The sequence below is a fragment of the Megalops cyprinoides genome, chromosome 2, assembly GCF_013368585.1.
Source record: "Megalops cyprinoides isolate fMegCyp1 chromosome 2, fMegCyp1.pri, whole genome shotgun sequence".
Classification (NCBI taxonomy): domain Eukaryota; kingdom Metazoa; phylum Chordata; class Actinopteri; order Elopiformes; family Megalopidae; genus Megalops; species Megalops cyprinoides.
Genome location: NC_050584.1, coordinates 3,580,391 through 3,601,489, shown reverse-complemented (window position 1 = coordinate 3,601,489; position 21,099 = coordinate 3,580,391). Strand labels below are relative to the sequence as shown.

Below are 21,099 nucleotides of genomic sequence, written 5' to 3'. Positions count from 1 at the left end.
AGAGGAGCTCATTATAAATGTCTGTATACAATGAACTCAGTAATTTGTTGTGAATATATCTAGAAAATACATTCTAATTATTTGAATAACGTACATAATGTTTTTAAGCCTTGGTGAGCTTTTCATGAACAAGCTATCTAGCTTGCTAGTAATCACATTACTTTCCAATAGAACAAGCTAGCTATCCAGCTAACATAGCGGTAGTTTGGTTGTTCATCGAACAAAGGTGAAGTCTTTTACAGCTACTGAAATACTTAACATGATAATCTGATTAAATTTTTTGAGGTCTTGCCTTTTCCGTTGGGATGCTACCTTATATGGGAGCTCACTTCTAAGGATGCAGGCAGCAGGCAGCTGACTTAGTATTGGGACACAGCCCTAATTTCATGTGTTTCATCTTAGTGTGTATTTCTTGAATTGGTTTCACAGACCCTTAAATTTTAACATGGTATCCGAGAGTTATAAAAGGGGAAATGGTGAATCGAGTGCTATGATTCCGGGAGTGTGGGAGGACATTGCGCTTTTTCACTGAAATGTGCGGGACCAGATTTCATTTCACTGGACTGTTTGACTGTGAACATTGTGAAATCAATAGCAGAAATCATATGAGAAAAACAGGCAAATCACTGCATTTACTAAGACAATTAACCATAAATACAGAAGACAGCAAGTGAAAATTTTTTTTCATTTGCACTCATTAAAATACCACTCAACAACAAAGACTGCAGGCAAGAAGTTTAGAAAACCAAAAGCTTTTTTATTTTGTACAACCGCCATCTGTTCTCCATGTACATGTGTCTGCCTTGTATTTCCAATTCACACGCATCACAGTTTGAAAGTTAGTTTTCAAATAAAGAATATCACGACACTCATACAAAAAATCAAAACTAAAAACAAGATGTCAAATATAAACAGTACTATTTTCATAATTATTTTCTATTTTCATAATCCATTTTACTTTGTACCCTTTGTATAACAAAACATAATTTAAACATTCTTCCTTAACTTTACTGATGATCAAGCAGAACCAAACAAAAACTGAAATGTATCCAAACATTTCATTTCATTCTTAAATAAAGGAAAGGGGCAATTCTGTCATGCAGAGGAAGCAATATTAAATATTAATTAAAACAAAATATTATATATTTATCTTTTTAAATTTTCAAGTCAAATTTCTCCCTGCACCCTCACATAGAAAAAACCAGAAACAGTATGCTTTAATAGCTGCCACTCGTTGTATGGCCTTTCCAAAACATAAAAAATGATTTTCAGCAATTTAATTTGTATAAGATTTTGGCACAGAAAAGACTCACATGATAGCAGTAACATTTTCTTTATAAAAGTGGAGGGTAAGGGGAAGCAGTAGCGCTTTTTCTCTCTCTTTTTTTTTTTTTTTTAAAACATTCTGTGCATCGCTGTCATTGGAGAATACTGTCTCCCAAATTGTGTGAGTAGCAGGCAGTTGTCCCAAGGATTGGTACTATTGCAGCATGGCCTTAATGTGCTTGGAGGTAGAGTCGTCGTTCAAATGCTTTGTTGTGTACCTGTGTGGGGAAACATGCTGTTTAGAGACAGGCATGGCTGTAAAGTATAAGGCAGGGGGGCCCCGCAGTCCAAACGGGCCCTGCCCCCATCTGTCAACAACTATTATGATAAACATTTTTTTTTTTAAATCTTGTCTTATTTAAAAAAAAAAAACACACAATTATATAGGGTGCACATCATAATATTGTCTATTTTCAGAGCCATTATTGGGGTAAAAATAAAACAAATATTTTAAAAAATCTTTGCATCAGAGACTGTTGTATTGTCACCGTGGGCCTGAGAGAAACGCAATTTCAATCCTCCGTATGTCCTGTGCATATTGGAGAATTGACAATAAAGTTGACTTTGACTTTTGACTTGACTTTTGGTCCAATTTATACATTAGGCAGAAAATTTGAATCAGTGCCTACAACTCAGTGACATCACCACAGTCTGAAAACAGGGCCACTTTGAAAATGAAACGAAAATACCAAAGCGGTGTCCAAAAACGGCACAATAAACAAAAATCTGCTGAATTCACTGCCAAACTTCCGAAAATAACATCTATATTTGGAACAGTAAATCCTGTCAGCCGTGAAGGATGCAGTCTGTCAGAGTTAACAGGTAGGCTAGATGGTTGCTATAGTTTAGACAGCTACAGACAGTGTTGGCAAGATAAACAGTTAGCCTATTTGTGTTTAAATTATTTCTCCAATATACCATTTTACTGGCGTGTAAGGGTGTACTCACACTAGGCAATCCGTACCGTGCCCAAGCACGTCTGACCCTCAAAGTCAAGTTTGTTTGACTAGTGTGATCGCTCCGTACCGTGCCCGGGCCCACTTGAAGAGGTGGGCTCGGGCACAGTTCAGTTGGACTCGGGCACGGTATGCATCTAGTGTGATCGCTAACCGTGCCTGAGAACGGAACTCAAACAAGACGTCAATGATGCGACTGTCCCATTTAACAAATATATCCGTTATAGCAACAGTTAGCTGGATATCTGTTAGTTACACACCCAGTCATAATAATTCCTTTAAACCATCATTTGATTAGCTAGCTGACTTCCTTAAATATAACAAGCTGGCTACCTCCAAAATTCGATTGGTTAGCTCTGTGTAGATCTATACCTAAAATAACTCTGTGGATCCCCACATTAGCTTGATTACTAGCAAGTGAAATAAAACTAACCATACGTGGCGATGTAAGCATTGCTGTTGTCAGGGGCTTAGTCAGAGTATCACAAAGGAAGCAGCCAACCTGTTTAAGTAGCTAGTCTTCAACAATCGTTCAGATAGGTAGCCTGTTAATGAACTAGCTATGTTTGTCAAAATTTTTTGACGCTTTTCTTCAACACAAAAAGTTCGCATTGTGATGATGTAAGCGTGCTCGGGCCTGGAACGTTAAGCGCAATGTGAGCGCAGGCCAGCGGGGGAGTTGGGGGGGGGGGGGGGGCAATCGTGCTTGGGCACGGTACAAGACAACCGGGCCTAGTGTGAGTATGCCCTAACAGCGGATTTTTCTGCAGCTAACAAAGTAATCCTGGGTGCTTTCTGGCAATGGTTAGCCTTTTAGTTTTTTCCTTAGGAGCGACCATTTAAGACAGAGTACAGCTGCATTGGATACACTTTACAGTACTCGACGGCACTTGATAAAATCAAATGTTTACGGTGGTTTCTGAAGTCACACTCTTTGCTGCATGTTTGGTGTTGGTTCTGACCGTTGGTTGCAAAACACATTTCTGAGAAATGCAACAACATGATCAAATTAGCCTAGTAGGCTAAATAATAGGCTACATGTGTAGGTCACATGCTATCCTGACTAAGGTCGACTATTAAGGACTGACAAAGAGATGGAACGGAATATTTCCCATTTTTATTTTATATCTTTAGGGTGCCTATCATCTCAAGGATGGCGTGGAGTTCTCTGTCCGTCGTCCATTAAGCAGTCATATGGTGTGACTCTCCAATCACTCACTCCGCTCGTGTGCCTGTCTCAGGGCTATCCAGGCGTAACACCCCGCAAATCTATACGCAGCTGTAGGTCCTGTTTTGTGTGCCTTTGACAGTGCATTGGTGCCTCATATTCCTTCATGGTAGTCCTCCCGGGGTAGGGCTGATGCGATACTACAAACACTGCAGGATGTTTAAGCAGAGGCTCGTGTAGGCTTCCACATCCCTGAGTTTCGAGTTACCCATGAATTTCCCTTGTTTACAATTACGCTTTTTTTTTCCAGTGCTTGGAGTACTTGTGCTGTTGCGCAATATGCTTATATTACAATATTTCGAATTGGCTTCCTATGGCCATAAAAGCCATATCAATATTGCTTCCTCTGCATGGCTGTTGCAGGATCAGCACCTTGACAGCGGTTGTGACACTATAGTTTGTAATGTTAAAAAGCTCCAACAGTTTAAAATTTACTCAATACAATTAACTCCATAATGTGTCCAGTATTATAAAGTAGTCTGTTAAATTTCGTTGTGCGTTTGAAATGATAAGTATCCTCACTATGAAAGATGTTAAAATTCGCCAGCTCTGTGCTGCAGGAAAGGGGCCCACTCAGGGTTAGCTGCAGGGGGGGCCCTCACATATTTGCGTTACGGTGCAGGAGACAGGCTGTCAAAATTGACACAATCTGCAATGATACAACTCATTTCCTACCATGACTGAACTCAACCTTTTGGATTAGCAAATACTAAAGCCTATGGGCAGTGATGTGGTGTGGGTGGAGTGACTGATGGGATGGGTCTGATTGGCACTTGCCCTCCTTTACTTGAAAAGAGTGCGGGAGTGAGGCCCTGTCTGTGTGAGACATGAAGGTGTGAAGCTGCCTAAGGGGTGACCATGGGACTGCCAGGGAAGTGTTACCACAGGCCACAGCTGAGTCACGGCCAGCTGGGAATGCCCTGAGGCAGCAGAATCAGGACTTTCTGCCCTGCTTTAGGCTCATCCTGAGATTATATACAGATACACAGTACCAGTCAAGTTTGGACACCCCTGATTAAGATACTGCATTCAAAGACATTTTGATCTAAAGACTTAAATGCTGCTTAACTGCTTAAAATTTGTTTCTTAGACATATAAATAGTGAAGTAGTTTTTTAATTAAAAAATACTTTTGGCTATTTTGAAGAATCTAAAATATGACTTTTGATTTGTTTAGAAATTTATATTGTTTATATTTGTAGAAAAGGGCCACATGTTTCTGTTTTTGTCTTTGTCTTTGTTTGCGCACAACCCCCACCTCTCACAGGCACTTGTTTACAACTCAGTTGAAACCTGCCCAAACCGGTCCTGCTGCTCCCCTTATCAGCAGGACCCCCACAGGTAACTCGAGGCACAGGCGCACCCCCAAAGACAGCCCCCAGGTCACCATTTGCCCTCGGACCTGCCCGTATCCTTCGGCCACCAATCAGGGCCTCAATAGGGCCAAGGATACGGTACAATATAAAGGCGGTGGTGACCTCCTCCACCTCAGTACCGCAACAATACCTGGGAGGTGAAGAACTGGGGAGACCAAGCCCTTGGGGACCAAGCATTGTGCTGTTGTGTGCATCTGTGCCAAAGAAACCACACACACACACACACATACATCACACACACCCACATCCACCCATTCCCAAATCCCCAATAAACAACTGAACCCAGAACCTGACTCCTGTGTCCTGACCGACACCCCACTGTGACAGCAATTTAGCCTGAACCTAGTCACGGGTGAAACTGCCCCCTCAGTTTCAATATTGTTTTTTGGTCACTGCATAATTCCATTTGTGTTAATTCATAGTTTTGATGTCTTTACAATTATTCTAAAATGTGGAAATTAGTAAAAAGAAAGTGTGTCCAAACATTTTACTGGTACTATATGTGTGTGCATTATTGCCACAAAACTGTCAGAGATACTACAAAAAAAAATGCACTAATTGGAGTATGAAATACAAAAAAGAATTTAAAACTAAAAGAAAGGGAAAGTGACTTGATGTATCAAGTGCACACAGAACAGACCACTCACTAAAGACTGCATGACAAATACTTGGCATTTAAATCTAGTCATTTAGCAGATGCACCTATCCAGATCAACTTGCAATGTAAAAGTACAAACTGCATTTAATCAAGCAGTAACAATGGAACATACAGAACACAACTGATCACATCTGAACACTTCTGAGCATGCATCAGTCCCCTGAAAAGTGTTGTATTAATTAGTACCACAATAGAAGAATATGCACTAGAGCCCAACCGATACGGGATTTTTAAGACTGATACCGATTTCAATATTTGAGGATTTAAAAATCCGATAATGATATATCAGCCGATATTCTTTTTTTTTTTCAGAAACGTAACATAAACAAAGACTTTCCCGAACATTTTGTTATGTGTAGTTATTTCAGAGTCTTCTCCAAGATACCATGACATAATGCAGTTCAAAACATAAACTTGTTTTATTGTTATAAATAGTACTTTGAACAAAAGTACAACAAAATATATTAAAGCTTTCATAAATAAGAGTCAAATGTATAAAAATACAAAAAAAAGTTTTAAAAAAATATCATGCCGTCTTAAACTATGCAGTAAACTGATAGAGTGACCTAGAGTAAACGCTGCTGTTGAATGCATCTAATACTACATGACTGTCTGCAACGAGGACTTGCGACTACACATTTGAAAGAGAAGCTAGATAATTTGTTTGGCTACCAAGCCATGTTAGATACTTGTTCAGCTCACGTTTATTTACATGTGCCCTCTGGTTTAACCCTTTCGCACATAACTTATTTTTTATGCTATGTAGCGCATGGTTTGTTATGTTTTCATTAGCGTTATTAAGCTTCTCATAGTTTTCAGTTAGCATTTGTTACATTAAATTGCTGTTTCCTCAAAGCTAAAATTAGGTAGAATTTCTCCAATCTAGTGTTCAAATCGCACCAGTTTTAGCATACACGCTAAACGGCTAATCACACCAGTGTGACCGTACGCGCGAAAGGGTTAATAATTTCCAATGCACCCACTGTAACTACAGACATGCGAGTCGCAGATATATTTACCATTGCTTCATTTAGACAGAATAAGTTAAACGCTATAGTTTAACTGCTCATTAATGTTAGCGGTCTTCCACTGATAAACATGGTATCAGCTAGCTTTGTGGGTAACCTAATTTAGTAATGGACAGCGTATAAGCTGCTGTAAGTAGTGTTGCCAGAGAATTTTTAAAATGACGAGGGAGAAATGATAGGACCGTTGTTTGTTTACTCGCTGCCACACTGTTTCATAAATAAACCTACAATCAAGTTTGTCAACAGCTTAGCCTACTCCACTCAACTACCATAACGTTAAACATAATTTTGATGTTTGACTTACGGTACCGGCTTTCACGGTACTGCAGCAAAACCAGGCATGGCTGACATGAACGTTGTCAGGCTTATTTAGGCTAAGAGGAGAAGTGATGGGGGATATTTATTATTATTTAAGTAATGTATTTCATGTGGCAATTATCAATTTACCATGAACACAGATGACTGAACACTCCATCGTGGGCTATTCTGCACGACTCTGCTTGGGTCAGCTGATTGTTGTGATTTGTGGCGTTACAAACACGTGTGTTGCCAAAAGTGGAGTTGCAGTGTGCCCTCTGGTGGACAAACCACACAACAACAACACTCATACCATGGCTGAAGGATCCATTTTCCATCTCTCCGTTTCTTTTTTTAAATGTCATTACCGATTTGTCTGCGTTTAGCTCATATCGGCCGATAATATCAACACACCGATTTATCGGTCAGGCTCTAATATGCGCTACAAAAAATGTAAGTGCAACACTAAAGTGCATATATTCATACAGACAATACAGCAAAAAACATACCCTACAGTAATAGGACTACTCAAATAAGGGGAGGATGAATTATGGTTTGGGAGGGAAGCTAAGATTCAGACTGAATGTGGGTTTTGGGTAGGTATTCACTGTAAGATGGCCAGTGACTCTGCTGTCCTGAATGTAATGTAATGTAATATCCTGACCTCTGTGGATAGGTTGAGCCAGAACAGACAGACAGACAGACAGACAAACAAGGGAACGCAGGTGGCAAGTCAAATTTTCACCTTCAACCTACAAGGATGACAAGCGTCCTGTAATGTCCAGAGGGCCGGTGAGGGAAAGGGTTTACCTGAGAGCATTGAGAAGGCCTTCCACACTGTTTGGAGGCTGATCTCTGAGAACCTTGATGCACCCTTTCATCTAGGTGAAAATAACACCATAATTTAAATAAGTCACAGCAGGTCAGCGTGGAAAGAGCAGGCTTTACAGGAGCCATGGTGGGATGAATGGACTCACGTCGATTTTGGAGGACTTGGCGAAGGCTCCGACCGGGTGCACGTAGTCGTAGAGGATGATCACTCCCACCATGACATTGAGGCAGAAGGAGGCGGTCTCCTCGCTGGCAAACCGGCTGCGGTACTCACTGTCCAGACAAACACACACATAGCCCTTGAAGTGCTTTAACACTGCACAGAACAATGGGAGTTGCATCCCAGATACACATTTACACACCACGGTCCAACGTGTTCACCCACCACAGCTTCTCACTCAAGCACACCAATCCCATTTGCCACGTGCATATATATTCACCCACTGGACATGCATCACCGCACAACAGCAGACAAGAGGCACATGTCCGTCGTTAAAGACGACAGGACAGGTGACATCTTTGTAGAGCAGATCTCCTTACTTTCAGTTTATGAAGGAGCATGGACAACTTACGGCGTCTCCAACATGACTTTGCACACGCTAGCCATTGTGCTTAAGCAGTCCGTTGTGTTTTCAATTGGCAAGTTCTTGTTCTGCAAGCCCAAAAAGTAACATATCAGTAAACAGTACTACATCATGACTTGGTTTCATTAAACAGGTGTTCTGGGCACTGAGGATTCTTGGTGACTTGATCCATGATTATAGGATGACAAATAATCATAATCTAAGAGCCACAATATACACAAAATTGTTAAGGAGGTGCAAACTGAATCTGAATAACAAGATATTCTAATGAGGATATGAGAAAAATAATGACATTTCAAAGGAACAGAGACCAAATAAATTCAAATTGAGATGTGACACAAAATCTTACACATTGGTTGTACAAAACAACAGATGATTCCTTTTAACAAGGCAACTTGTTTTAACAGTGTGGATGAACATAGACTGCATATATACATGAGAATTACTGAAGCTTCTTGAAACATTGAGTCAAATCAGACCAGGTTCTTGGAACCCACTCATGTTGCTATAACAATGTATGAAATTATGTACAGGCAGTAACACAACACACATGACCTTAACGAGCCCACACTTACCTCAGACACAAACTTCGTTGTGGCATCACTTAATGTTTTCAGCATTGGCGTGGCCTCAGCATAGAAGAGGGACATTCTGTTGGCCAGTTCGTTGTTTACTTCATTTTCTCCTTCTGCCTGGAAATAAAGATTTGAAATTTGAAACTGAGAATTATTATCCTCTTGAACATTATCAGAGCAGCAGACAGCACTAACAATGTACTTAAAGTTAACAATTCCTTAAGCATGACATTAACAAATGAGGCTGCATTTATTTTACTACTTTTCCATTTTATGCTTAGTGAAACTTTGTTTTTTTTTCCTCACATGTATTCACCACTGTTATAAGAGGTCCAAAGAGTTGTCCATCGCCAACTGGGAACCCATCCTTTACACTGTACTGAAAACATTCTTCATGGAACATCTTACCCCTAGTCAAGTCACTGAACTGGATACTCAGTAGCATTTCAATACCCTCTCCTAATAGACAACACTATAGATTATAATACATGTGAGAAGAAATCATGGACTTTACACTGGGTAAGTGGATGAGCTCTCTCTGTACTGTCAATATACATATTTCTATTCAAAGTCAAAGTCAAAATTTACAAATTCAAAACAACTTTATTGTCAATTCTCCAATATGCACAGGACATACGGAGGATTGAAATTGCATTTCTCTCAGGCCCACGGTGACAATACTACAGTTCGACATAACACAATGACGACACTGAGAGACAAGAACAAGAATTTTCACAGAAAACAAGCTACAAATTACACATATTTACAGCAAGGGCATCCAGGCACATTGTAGGTTTATAAATATGAAGAATAAATATAAAAAATATAAATATAACTACATATTCCACAGGAATACGACATAGACTGTTTTTGTGTGATTATTAATGTTGGGAGTAGGGATGGGTGGAGAATAGTCCAGGCTTCAGTATGGGGGGGGGGGGGGGGGGGGGATGGGGGGTTCAAAGTTCAGTTCTGTGTTGGAATTCCTATATATATACACCTCCTGACCAAATGCTATTGTTATTAGTATGCATGACAAGTTGTAGATTTTAGGTATTATCTACACAATTCCAGGTAATACTGGTCATTAAAATACATGTGGAGTAGGATCATTGTAATTTGAAATTAATCGATTTCATTTAGTTTAGTTAATTTAACCCAGTGACATTGCCTCACTTATATCCTTAGATAGTTAAGTGCATAACCTGCCAAGTCAGCTTAGACCCTAAAATAAGTTGACAGTAGTTCCCTGTAAATGCATATTTACCACTACAGCCTTTATAGCATGGATGTACTGTATTACGCAACTTGGCATTTGGGCAATTACAAGTAGTAGGGATGATTTAAGGGAGAAAAATTCAAAGCAACATATCAACACTGTAAGGTAAGTCAACCTGATTGGAATGTCATTGGAATGTCATGAGCAGTTTTGCAATGTCTAAATCAGTTTGCAGAATAACCCCACCATTAACTATATACCACTCATGCAAGCGCTTATGGTAGAATTCACAAACATCGATATCACCATCCTCAGGACTTCACAAATAAGATTTCAGACACATCATGTACACAGAGAAGTCACTGAGCTGAATGAGATGGGGCATGAGTGATCAGCTTTAGAGAGACTGTTTTCACAGTGACTTGCTTTCTTTTTTCAATCAAGAACAGCCAGTGTGGAGGAACGATTATGGAGCTCAGATGTTAGGACGGGGAGCATACTGTTATTTGACACACAGATTTATGAACGCTGAGGTGAGGATGGGGGAGACTGGCTTTCACAGGGGGAATACCAGCTCCATCCTCCAGTGATGCTTGGGGGCTGAGGGTTATGCTAGGCCTCTGGGGGCACACCTGACCCGCCCCCATGGGAGAATAATACACTTACAGCCCTCGGTCAGGTGGTGATACAGATGGCTGCACATGAGCAGGCAGTAATATAGACGTGCTCCCAACGTGTTCTCACAATCTGCTGTCACAGCCCTGCTACATATCACCATTCTGCTATGCTGGGCCTCACAGTTTCACATTTTCGCTTTTACACATTTTTCCTTTTTTATTCTGCTTTATTCATATTCTATTATGCTTTACATCTGGTGTGAAGCCATGAAAGCTGGGACTGACTTTAGCATAAGAGAGAAACAACACTACTCCTGTCTGCTCCTGCTGTCGATCAAGAGGCCAGACTAAAAGCCTTTTCACATTTCCTTGTGGAGGATGTCCAATGTTCTTCCTCATTGCAACCTGTCAATGAGACTGAAATTGTCAAGACACTTCATGTTCTGCCATTAACCTCCTGACTGCACCACGTGCTTTAGCCCATTAAATCACATCCTCTGTCAAGCACATCTTTTCACCCAAGGACACGATGAATTATTCAAACAAAAGGCCCTTCCTGAATTGGTGTAATTGGCATGAAGGGGGCAGGGGTGCTTACCGGGACATTGTTGATACGCATGCGGTTAAGAGTTCTCCTGTAGTAGCTGAAATCATTCTGGATGGCTGGATTCGTCATCTGCCGGGAGATAATTAAATACATGAATGAAATGCTTGAATCCAAACATCATGGTTAAACAGTACACTGCGTTGTCTGAAGCCCCCACCAAAGGGTGGATACAACAACAGTCTTCAGTATGCCACCTTGCAGCTAGTGGGTATCCTGAGTACTGGATTAAAGGTATCACTGTTATGACTAGGGTATTTGTACACAAGCACAAAATAGGACTGAGCAAAGGATCAGTGAAAGAAATGATTCGTTTCCATTTTTTGGGGGAGTTTATTCCACTTTACGACAACAAGGTCACTATCCTATCAGCTACTCACTTGCCTATGAGTTCATGTGTTTTTTCAACAGTAGAACAAGGTGATGTGACTGGTATTTCTTACAGACAGACCAACAACAGTAAAGTGAGATAATGGCAGGGATGCTGGGTGCTTGCCAAGGATGTTTGTTTCAAGAGCGCCTGGCATCATTTCCCCATGGGCCAGTCCATAGTGGGATATTGTGACTTTCAAACGGAGTCAGAGAACAAGCTGCAGGATGGCTCCTTGGTTAGGGAGAGTGTGGCAGCAGGAGCTTGTAGTTGTTTGGACACCTGCTCCCTTCATAGGGAGCCCCCATTCCTTTGAGGCTTTGCACACCACCCCCACCACCAACCCCAGATTTCTCACCATAGCATTGCTATGCAGTCTGTGTCCCCCCCCCCCCCTTCCTTTCCCACTCTGAAGACACAGTCAGCTATTCTGAACCTCTGCAGGCTTGAGTCTCTAGGTTACAAATATGCTAAAATAGCTCAACTGGTAACAACGCTGGTCATCAGAATTTAGTGGTGCAGTGGGTACAGGGGTTCAGATTTCATTCGCAGACCTCCTACCACATTTGTTACATACAGAAGGCATTAATATTGGATATCTGATAAAAAAAAACAGCTATGGTGTAGAAAACAAGAGGCTAGAAAATGGGAATTAACATGGCTTTGAAAAGAGGAGATGACACGTTTTGTGGGGAACAAACCTTGAACAGGAACATCCTTAAGCCAGTTGGCCCCTAGACACCCTGGCAGATCCACCTGCCACATCAGTACACTGAGAAACCATGCTGATTACACAAACAGCACATTTACTCTCACTTCTAGTTGTGGCTGCAGTAATACAGAAACCCTGCCATTAAGGATGGGCACGACTGGCACCGATTGACTGACCAGCACTAATTATAAGCTTGTACCAGATCAGACAGGCCATTTCACTTCTGACTGGGTTTAAACAGAAAGCACAAACTAAGTAGGTCACCTCACACGGATGTGAGTGAATGATTGATGAATGGGGTTAGCATGCCACTTTGTACCCCCTACCTTCCTTCTTTTATTGCTCAGTCCAGTGCAGTGGGTTTTAATTGGGGGCTTCCCGGCATGTTGCCTGGGGGTGCCTGGGCATGGCTGGCAAGAGATGGTGGGTGGTGGCGGGGAGAGGTCTGCCAAGTGGGGTAACACTCAAGCGGAGAGACAATGACAGGCCCCAGGGTGAAGGGGTGTCAGAGGTGGGGGTGAGGATGGGGGTACTCGGCTCACTGTATCGCCCCATCTCTCTAACGAGGCCAGACGAGGACTCATTTAATCAGCTCTGACAGACACTTATTACAACACCATCCCAGGTGGACTCCTCATCCCCCTTAGTGGAGAACTGTGTCATTTGTTTGATTAATGGGCTATTATAAAGATCTGTGCTGAGCCATGATTTGGGACAAATATCATCGTTCACAGTTCACCTTAATAAGTGGTGAAACCTGGAAAATATATATAATGCAGCTGTGGCCTACATTTGGCCTTTTGAATACTATAGCTGGTACAGCCATAAGCCTGAAACATGGATCATTTAGAGAAAGAGAAAAGATGGAGAGAAACTAAGCAAAATTAAGCAAAGAGCGAGTGAGTGTAAGAGTGGAGTGAGGGTCAGAAGAAAACTGGGTAAGCAAAAAAGTGTAGTGAGAGAACTGAGAGGGAGTGAGGCAAATGAAAGAAACAACCGAGAGTGAGGATACAGAGGGTGAAGAAAGAAAAAACCTGAGAGCGAGACAACTCGCAGAGAAAAGGATTAGAAAGGAGAGAAAGCGAAATTCAGACAGAACAGAGACTTGCCTTGAGCTCGTCAAAGCGGAGCGTGAAGTGCAGGATCTCAGCAAACTGTTTGGCGAGAGCCTGCTCCCGCTCCAGGTGCTCGGTGGGGCTGTAGCGAGTGCTGGTGAGAGCTCCCAGAAGGCTGTGCAGTGCCGCTTCTGTGAGAGGAAATCGGAAACAAAGCTGGGGTCAGAGGTGGACCTCCTTGCAGGGACCTGACTAGCCACACAGAGGGCCTTGCATCCCATGTACAGATGACACGGCTAGGATGCAGAACAGAGCAATCACCTACAGCTATTTACAAACTCCAGAAAACACCCACTGGATGAAACAGAATGTATGAGGCACCAGTCAGAGTATAGGGGTTTTAAAGTGATCAACTGATTGCATTATGCTAATATTCAGAAGACAAGGGGGCAAAACAATGGGTCTGATGAGCATAAAACAACACAAAAAATGATGTGAAAATAAAGAAAACAAAAGAAACACAAGCTTCCCTCTTTTCAGTATCTTATTAATGCTGTGTGCATTAAATTGCCTTTTGCCCTGGGTAAGGGTTATATGGTCACACTGACTGTTGACCTATAAATTATTTGGCATTTACAAAGGGTATCAAATCCAAGTTTGGAGTGCTGTTGATGAATTTTTTTTACATACAGTTTTTAACATAAGTATTATTTACCACCTGCAAACAATTCAATACAAAATCGGATGACATCTTAAACCAAGAAGTAAAATCATTACCAGTCTGGCGCTTACAAACACAGAAAACACTGTGTGTCTGAAATTAGATCATGGAACAGTAACATGGTGATTTTCAAGATGAGTGAGCAGCGGGCTCTCTCTCGGCCAGGAGAAATCATCTAATTATGATTATGGCACAATAATACTCAGTTAGTGGCATCTCAATCTGCATGGCAGCCTCTCTCCTTCTCACACACAGACACACAGACACACTTGTGACACTAAACTGAACACTGAGGATGTTCTAATGCTACTCTACTAAAACACACACACACATACCCACCAATGAGCAGACCCAGACAGCCCGGCCTACTGTAAACCTGGCAAATGATGCTGCAATACAGACCCATCCTCATTTAAGCAAATGCAGCAAAGTGACTTTTACTGACAGGATGAGGGCTTTCAGTGCAGTAAATCGAACCGATCTGTCATCCTGTAATAACAGGTCTTCTGCTTCTTTCACAGAGCCCATGGATTAAAAATAGAAGTGCACTTTCACCTCCCAGACAAAATAACTCCTGACAGGCCTGCTTTGAGGTCTGTGCGGTCTCTCGGACTGTATTTCTAGCCGCAATGGGGAGAGGAGATGCAGATGTGAGTCAGGACTAAGGAGATGTTGGATCCAATTAGATCACCAGAGACCAGCCTCACAGAACGGGGAAGACACACAACTGCAGATCACTTCCTGCAGGGTTGGGAGGTGCTGGCTCCCATTCACCTGAGTCAGCAGAGTCAGAACCAGTCAGTTTCCATGAGAATATAAAACACAGGGAAGAGCTTTGTTGGATGCACCAAACACTTACAATCAGTAAATTAAATATTTATTTAAATGTTTAAAGATTTTTTTTTCCAGGAATCTACAAGCTCCCAGCTCCAATTAAAGAGTCCAATATTCCAATCAAAGCTTCAAATGCTTTTGAACCAAAATTTATAGATAAACTCCTGACAATTTCCCAGACATCAGCCCATGGCACCCTTTAAGTTGTTAAGTCAGACAGCTCCCAGCTCCTGGCTCCCAGGCCAAAGTTCTTGGGGAGCTGTGAAAGGGGGAAAAGCCTGCTTGGCTCAGCACAGCTCAAGCTAACTTCTCAGAAGGAGGACACAAACATCCCATTATGCACATCCAGCCAGACAATGAGCCAATCAATGGACATCAATAAAACACATGATGTAGGAGTGGAGGAGTGCTCAAAGATCAGAGAAAAGCACAGCTTTCAACAGAGGCTTAACGTTTTATAGACATTTGGACAGACATAATGTGACATAATGATTTTGTATTTGTCAGACATTATCAGTGCAATGTATTCCATCAGAGAAAATGTGCCTCACCTACAATTTCAGGGGGCCTATGTAGGATGTGTGCAGAATCCATTCAATTATTCTTTATTTTTCTTGTAATCGCCCCCAAATGTTCTGGTATTATCTTGGATATACACTAGTGGTGAGTGTTGAGTACCTTTCTTTGGCAGTATTTTAGGATCATTTAAACACCAAGTGTTCACTCCATTCCACACCCCAAAAGCACTGATCACAGCCACTAAAAGTCAGTATGCTAAAAATGCCTTTAGTATTTTCATAATCATGTTATGTATGTATGTCAATGCTAGTTGCCTGTAACAATCACAGTTCTCAATGGACAATCAAATAGTCAAGTCAGTAACTACATTACATTCATTCAGCAGACGCTCTTATCCACAGCGACTTCCAGCACAAAATAATAGAAGTGTATCCATTCAAGTTGACAGACCAGGCTAACACTCCCAGACCAGTGAGTGTGAGCATAATTTGTGGCAGGGCCTGAACAGTAGCTATGCACACACTACCATACATCAGTCACTAGATCGCAGAGTCCAAAACACACCACAATACTACATGTAAAACAAACAGCAAGTACTACAAGTAGCAGGTGTTAGGTGGTGGGGATTGAGGTAGAACCAAGAGGCAGGCTGAAGACGTGGGTCTTCAGTCTGGGTGCAAATGTGGCCAATGATTCTGCTGTCCTGACCCTCATGGGAAGTTCATTCCACCACTGAGGGTCCCATTCACTGTCCTGTATGTCAGCACCAACGTTTTGGACTTGATGCAAGCAATAACAGGAAGCCAATGAAGTGCAATGAGGAGGGGAATAACTTGACTATGTTTAGGTAGATTCCAGACAAGTCGTGCAGATGCAATCTGGATTAGTTGTAGTGGTATGATGGCACATGCAAGAAGACAAGCAAAGAGGAAGTTACAGTAGTCCCGATGTGAGAGGACCAGGGCCTGAACTAGGAGCTGTGTATAATACATAGTGAGGCAGGGGCAGATCCTTCAGATGTTTAACAAAAAGAATCTACATATCCAACTCCTTGCTGCAACCTGAGAGAAGGACAGTAGGATATCAGGTACTATGACAAGGATTTTGACAGTGCTATAGGTGAAAAGGCTTGAAGAGACTAGGCTGAGGGAGGTCTTGAAACAGGGAGGACCTAGATGGTATGAAAAGCATCTCAGTCTTAGCCAGGTTAAGCTTCAGGTGGTGTTCCACATCTACTGTGAAATGTCCTTCAGGCAAGCTAAGATGCATGCAGAGACCAGTGTGTCAGATGGTGGAAAAGACAGAAAGAGTTGATTGTCATCAGCACAGAAGTAGTATGAAAATCCCTAGGAAGAGATGACAGAGATGCTCTGGCCGATTGAAGAGACTCGGCGATGGAGAATAGGGCACTCTCTGTGGAACAGCCAGCCCTAACAATAGACTGAAAAGGGTCAAGAAGGTACTGTAGGAATATAGCTGGTTAGCTGCAGCTCTTTCTTTTGACAAGCACAAGATGCGAATGCGAATATTGGTTTAAAATAATGTCGTTAACACTAACTGTCTTTAGTGAGTGAAACTAATCTGATCTTGTAGACCACCGGAAACTATTTGGCCTTTATTAAAGCATAATTAAGGAATTATTAGGCATTTTCATAAACTTGCCTGATGTGTTCATTTTAGGCCAATTGTTAGCAAATAAACCTTTGTTAATCAATAGTAATGCATAATATGACTCAATTAATAGTTAATGAGACAGGTAATTATTTAATTTTAATTAAAAACCCTGCTCTTAATGCAAAATGGATATATAGCTACATATCAAGTCAGCAATGCCTTGCCCATGTGATACAACCTGTCAGTGTTAAAGTGGGAAAGAATCCAACACAGGGATCTGAGATGCACAGATGCGAGAATGTCAAGCACTGGTGTTTTGGAAATTAATGGTGACTGAAAGGAATTCAGCAGTAAGAACTATAAGTAAGAACAAGAATATTACAACGTTATAATTAACAGCACAATCGGCAGAGTTAATTCAAAGTCTTCTGTGGTCTGACAGATGAGGCACTACTCCTAAAGAAGCCAGAGTGTTTAAGCAGTGCTGTAAAAAGCTGCTGGACTTGCATTGTGACACCATGCATTAAATACTATGGGGACACCCCCCATCCCCCTCCTCTCTACTGCTTATAATGCGGCTGAGTGGAATTGCAAGGAGAAGTGACCTACATTGTTACATAACTGGCTATGGTGGGATGGCGGCTGAACTCATTTTCCACCATTAAGCGGATTTGGTGGGGGGGGGGGGGGGGGGGGTTGTAAGGGGTTGGGGCAGTCAGCCGTGGAGGTTGGCTGCTCCTGTTGTCCTCAGCCCGGGTCAATGTCACCACTTTTGCCCCAGTCCTCCTCCCTCTGTTGTACCGAGGCCTTTGAGCTGTCAGGATTCAGCACGGTGCAAAGCAAGCATCCAATTATGAAATTAGACACTGCCAGTGCGGGGTGTGGGGACCTGGGGATGACCACCATTCAAGTTATTCAGCAACTGCTTACATTGACGTACAGAATGTCAAGCTACGAGTTCATCTGTATGTTCTGGGTGAGCATAGGGAGTGGCCTTGGCCCGGGGCAGGTACATACCCAGCCTCAAGGAGAACTCGTAGAACTTCTTCAGCTTCCCCACAAGCGGGACCACAGCGCCCCACGCCTTCTCCTGAAGGCTCTCGTCATTTGGATTCTGGATGGCCTGGCGAGGGATGGCACAATGAAAGAAACAGGCGTCAGACATACACGTGACAGAGCACGGCCCAAAGTTTACACTGCTGAACAAGGCCCAGGGGGCCCTGTAACACATGACCTTCTAATCAATTACTTATTTTAGTCCATGTGAATTATCAACTGAAGCATGAACAAAATGAAACCCTTTCTTTACGCATCCACATCAATATTCCACATAAATCACATTACTTAACAGTTAAGATTACCCCTTTTATACACATTTTTTTTCCTCCATAACCATCTTCAGAGGGACACAACTCCACTCCACAACTCTAGACAAGTTTGGTCCAACTGTGTTTTAATATACATGTCAATTACATGAAAAGCTACACAGCTCTGCATAACAATCAACCAAGCAAAGCCATCAACTTTCAGTGACCCAGAGACTAGCAGAGATCAACATTTATTGTAAATCAGAACAAAATGGAGACAAACAATGAAATGTGGGTTTTGTACTAGACCTCTCGGATCTCCTCCCCTGCTCCCTTGTAGCCCTGCAGGTCATCCAGAATGCCCCGTGCGTCTTTCAACACCACATTAACCTGGTCCCACACTTCTCGCTCCGGCTCTGTGGGCTGTGCATCTGGAGACGGATCAGAACCTCTGAGCTAGGTATACTCACTGTGCAACAGCCTCAGAGCTATATCTGACTCTGAGCTAGTACCATCACAGCAAAGACAGTTTGGCGTCCACTTTAGTCTGTTACCTCATTCTGGTTTCAGGCGATACTAAAAACTCACTTGAAGTTATACAAACTTGGGTAAGGTCATATGGGGTTGCAGTGCGGTACTGAAAAATGATCATGTGAAATATCAAGATGTTTAAAGTGCGTGGATGCTCTATGGCTGGGTAAGCAGGCAGTACACTCCGCTCACTGATGTCATGCATACTCATCAAAAAATAAAATTTTGTGAACCCTCTCCCTAGCTCCAATGCTCTTAGCCCACGTTCAGATGGAGATTGACTTGGCTGACATATCATAGTGCGGCTCTGGCTCCTCTCTGAGTGCTACTCCAATCGAACCCCGTGGCCACAGCAGCAAAGAGCAGGGAGGGTCACCTGTACCACTCCATGGACTCCAGCTGGCTGCCAGGCAAAGTGAGTGTGGGTGTGAGAATGTGCTGGTTTATCCACACTGTAAAAAGTTGAAGAGGAGATATACAGTATTTACGTGTGTGTGTGTGTGTGTGTGTGTGTGTGTTTGTTTGTACAACACATTCAGGTATTGTGGGGGCAGTGTGTATTGTGGGGGGAGTGTGTGTGGATGTGACTGCTTGCCTATGCATCTGCAGGTTCTTAAATGCCATGTGATGTCCACTGGCTTCTTACCACAGTTGAGAGAAAATAATCCTATGTACTGAACACACATATGTGGGTATATAAAAATATGTGAGAGAATGTGAGAACCATGGAGAATGTGTGTACTCACATGAGCATGTAGTGAGTATGAAAGGAAGTATGCATTTGTCTGTTCAAGGCTGTAATTTCTTCCAGGCAAGTGAAGACCTAAGTACTGGGAAAACTGTTTTTGCCTGTGGATCTGACCATGTGTGGCTCCTCTAAGGCCCGCCTCTGCTGCTAGTTTGTTTAATGTCTTGCTGGGTCTAAAGACATAATCACTCTCTTAATTAAAAACAAATGCAAAACACTTAACGATGAGCAGACTGTTTCATGGAGGGAGTGGCAGACTACTAATTATGAGTGCAGAATAATTGGGAATAATGTATAAGCCCTATTAAACCGTCAGCACACATGGTGATGTCAAAGCACAAGAAATGCAACTGTGTGAGAGTTAACAGCGAAGTCTCTGAAAACCCAATGACAACCAGGATTACAAACACTACACTCCATTTGACATTTGTCATGGTCAGGCTCAAATGTGTCTGGTGAAAAAAAACAGTTTGACAGTGTTTAATAACATTTCAGGGTACTATATATTAATGGAATTTTAATAAAATGATCAGATGTTGAATAACAGACATTCAATTAATAATGAACAATAATCACACAACTTCAAAACACCAAGAGCTCACAAAGCATTCACCACACTGTTTGATACCATTTGATTTTGTGTTACGATAACAATGTGCACTATTTAATATAACCAAATAATCAGAGCTGGTATTACTTGAAATTCCCATGAACAATCCATCAATGCACCATCTTAGAATGTAGACCCTTAGTGTGTAATAGTCTCTCGGCAGGATTAGAGGTTGGTGGTGAATACTTTGTCAATGGGTGCAAATACAGTACCAGTCAAAAGTTTGGACACACCTACCCATAGAAGGGTATTTTTACTATAATTCTAAAATGTGGAAAATAGTAAAGACATCAAAATAGTGTAATAACACAAATGGAATTATGCAGTGAACAAGAAAGCATTAAACAAATATTTTATGACTAATTTTATTTTTATTAGTATTTTTATTTTTTATTATTATTTTATTATTTAGATTTTAGATTATTCAAAGTAGCCAAAAAGTTGGGTTTCTTTTATATTTTTTGGAAAGAAATTTATACATTCATACATAAATAGTGAAGTTGATGCCTAAGAAACAAATTTCAAGCATTTAAGGGCAAGTCTTTAGATCAAAATGTCACTGAATGCATGTCTCCTATTATCTTAATCAGGTGTGTCCAAACTTTTCACTGGTACTGTACATGATTCTGAGGAAGGGGGCAAAGAAAGGGGAATCATTCCTGGAATGCTCCAGTTACTCTTGACGAATCTGACTAGTAGTTCCACCACAAACAAAGCACATGGGAAGTAATGGGAGAGGCCAGGCAAGAAAGACGAACAGACTGGATTAGCAGCAGGATC

General features: G+C 41.8%; 1 protein-coding gene across 4 annotated transcripts in view; it reads right to left on the bottom strand.

Annotated features, from left to right (window-relative positions):
* Positions 1-1,090: 1,090 nt before the first annotated feature.
* The window catches only part of fam49bb (family with sequence similarity 49 member Bb), a 70,969-nt gene continuing 50,960 nt past the window's right edge, over positions 1,091-21,099 (bottom strand). For all 4 annotated transcript variants that reach the window (XM_036521121.1, XM_036521124.1, XM_036521122.1 and 1 more), the window contains 9 exons: positions 18,740-18,861; positions 18,141-18,246; positions 13,490-13,626; positions 11,293-11,370; positions 8,859-8,975; positions 8,272-8,351; positions 7,846-7,972; positions 7,679-7,749; positions 1,091-1,544 (listed from right to left, as the gene is read on the bottom strand). In XM_036521121.1, coding sequence (XP_036377014.1) covers positions 1,481-1,544; positions 7,679-7,749; positions 7,846-7,972; positions 8,272-8,351; positions 8,859-8,975; positions 11,293-11,370; positions 13,490-13,626; positions 18,141-18,246; positions 18,740-18,861 — 902 coding nt within the window. In that variant the 3' untranslated portion in view covers positions 1,091-1,480. The remainder of the gene's footprint in view (positions 1,545-7,678; positions 7,750-7,845; positions 7,973-8,271; positions 8,352-8,858; positions 8,976-11,292; positions 11,371-13,489; positions 13,627-18,140; positions 18,247-18,739; positions 18,862-21,099) is intronic.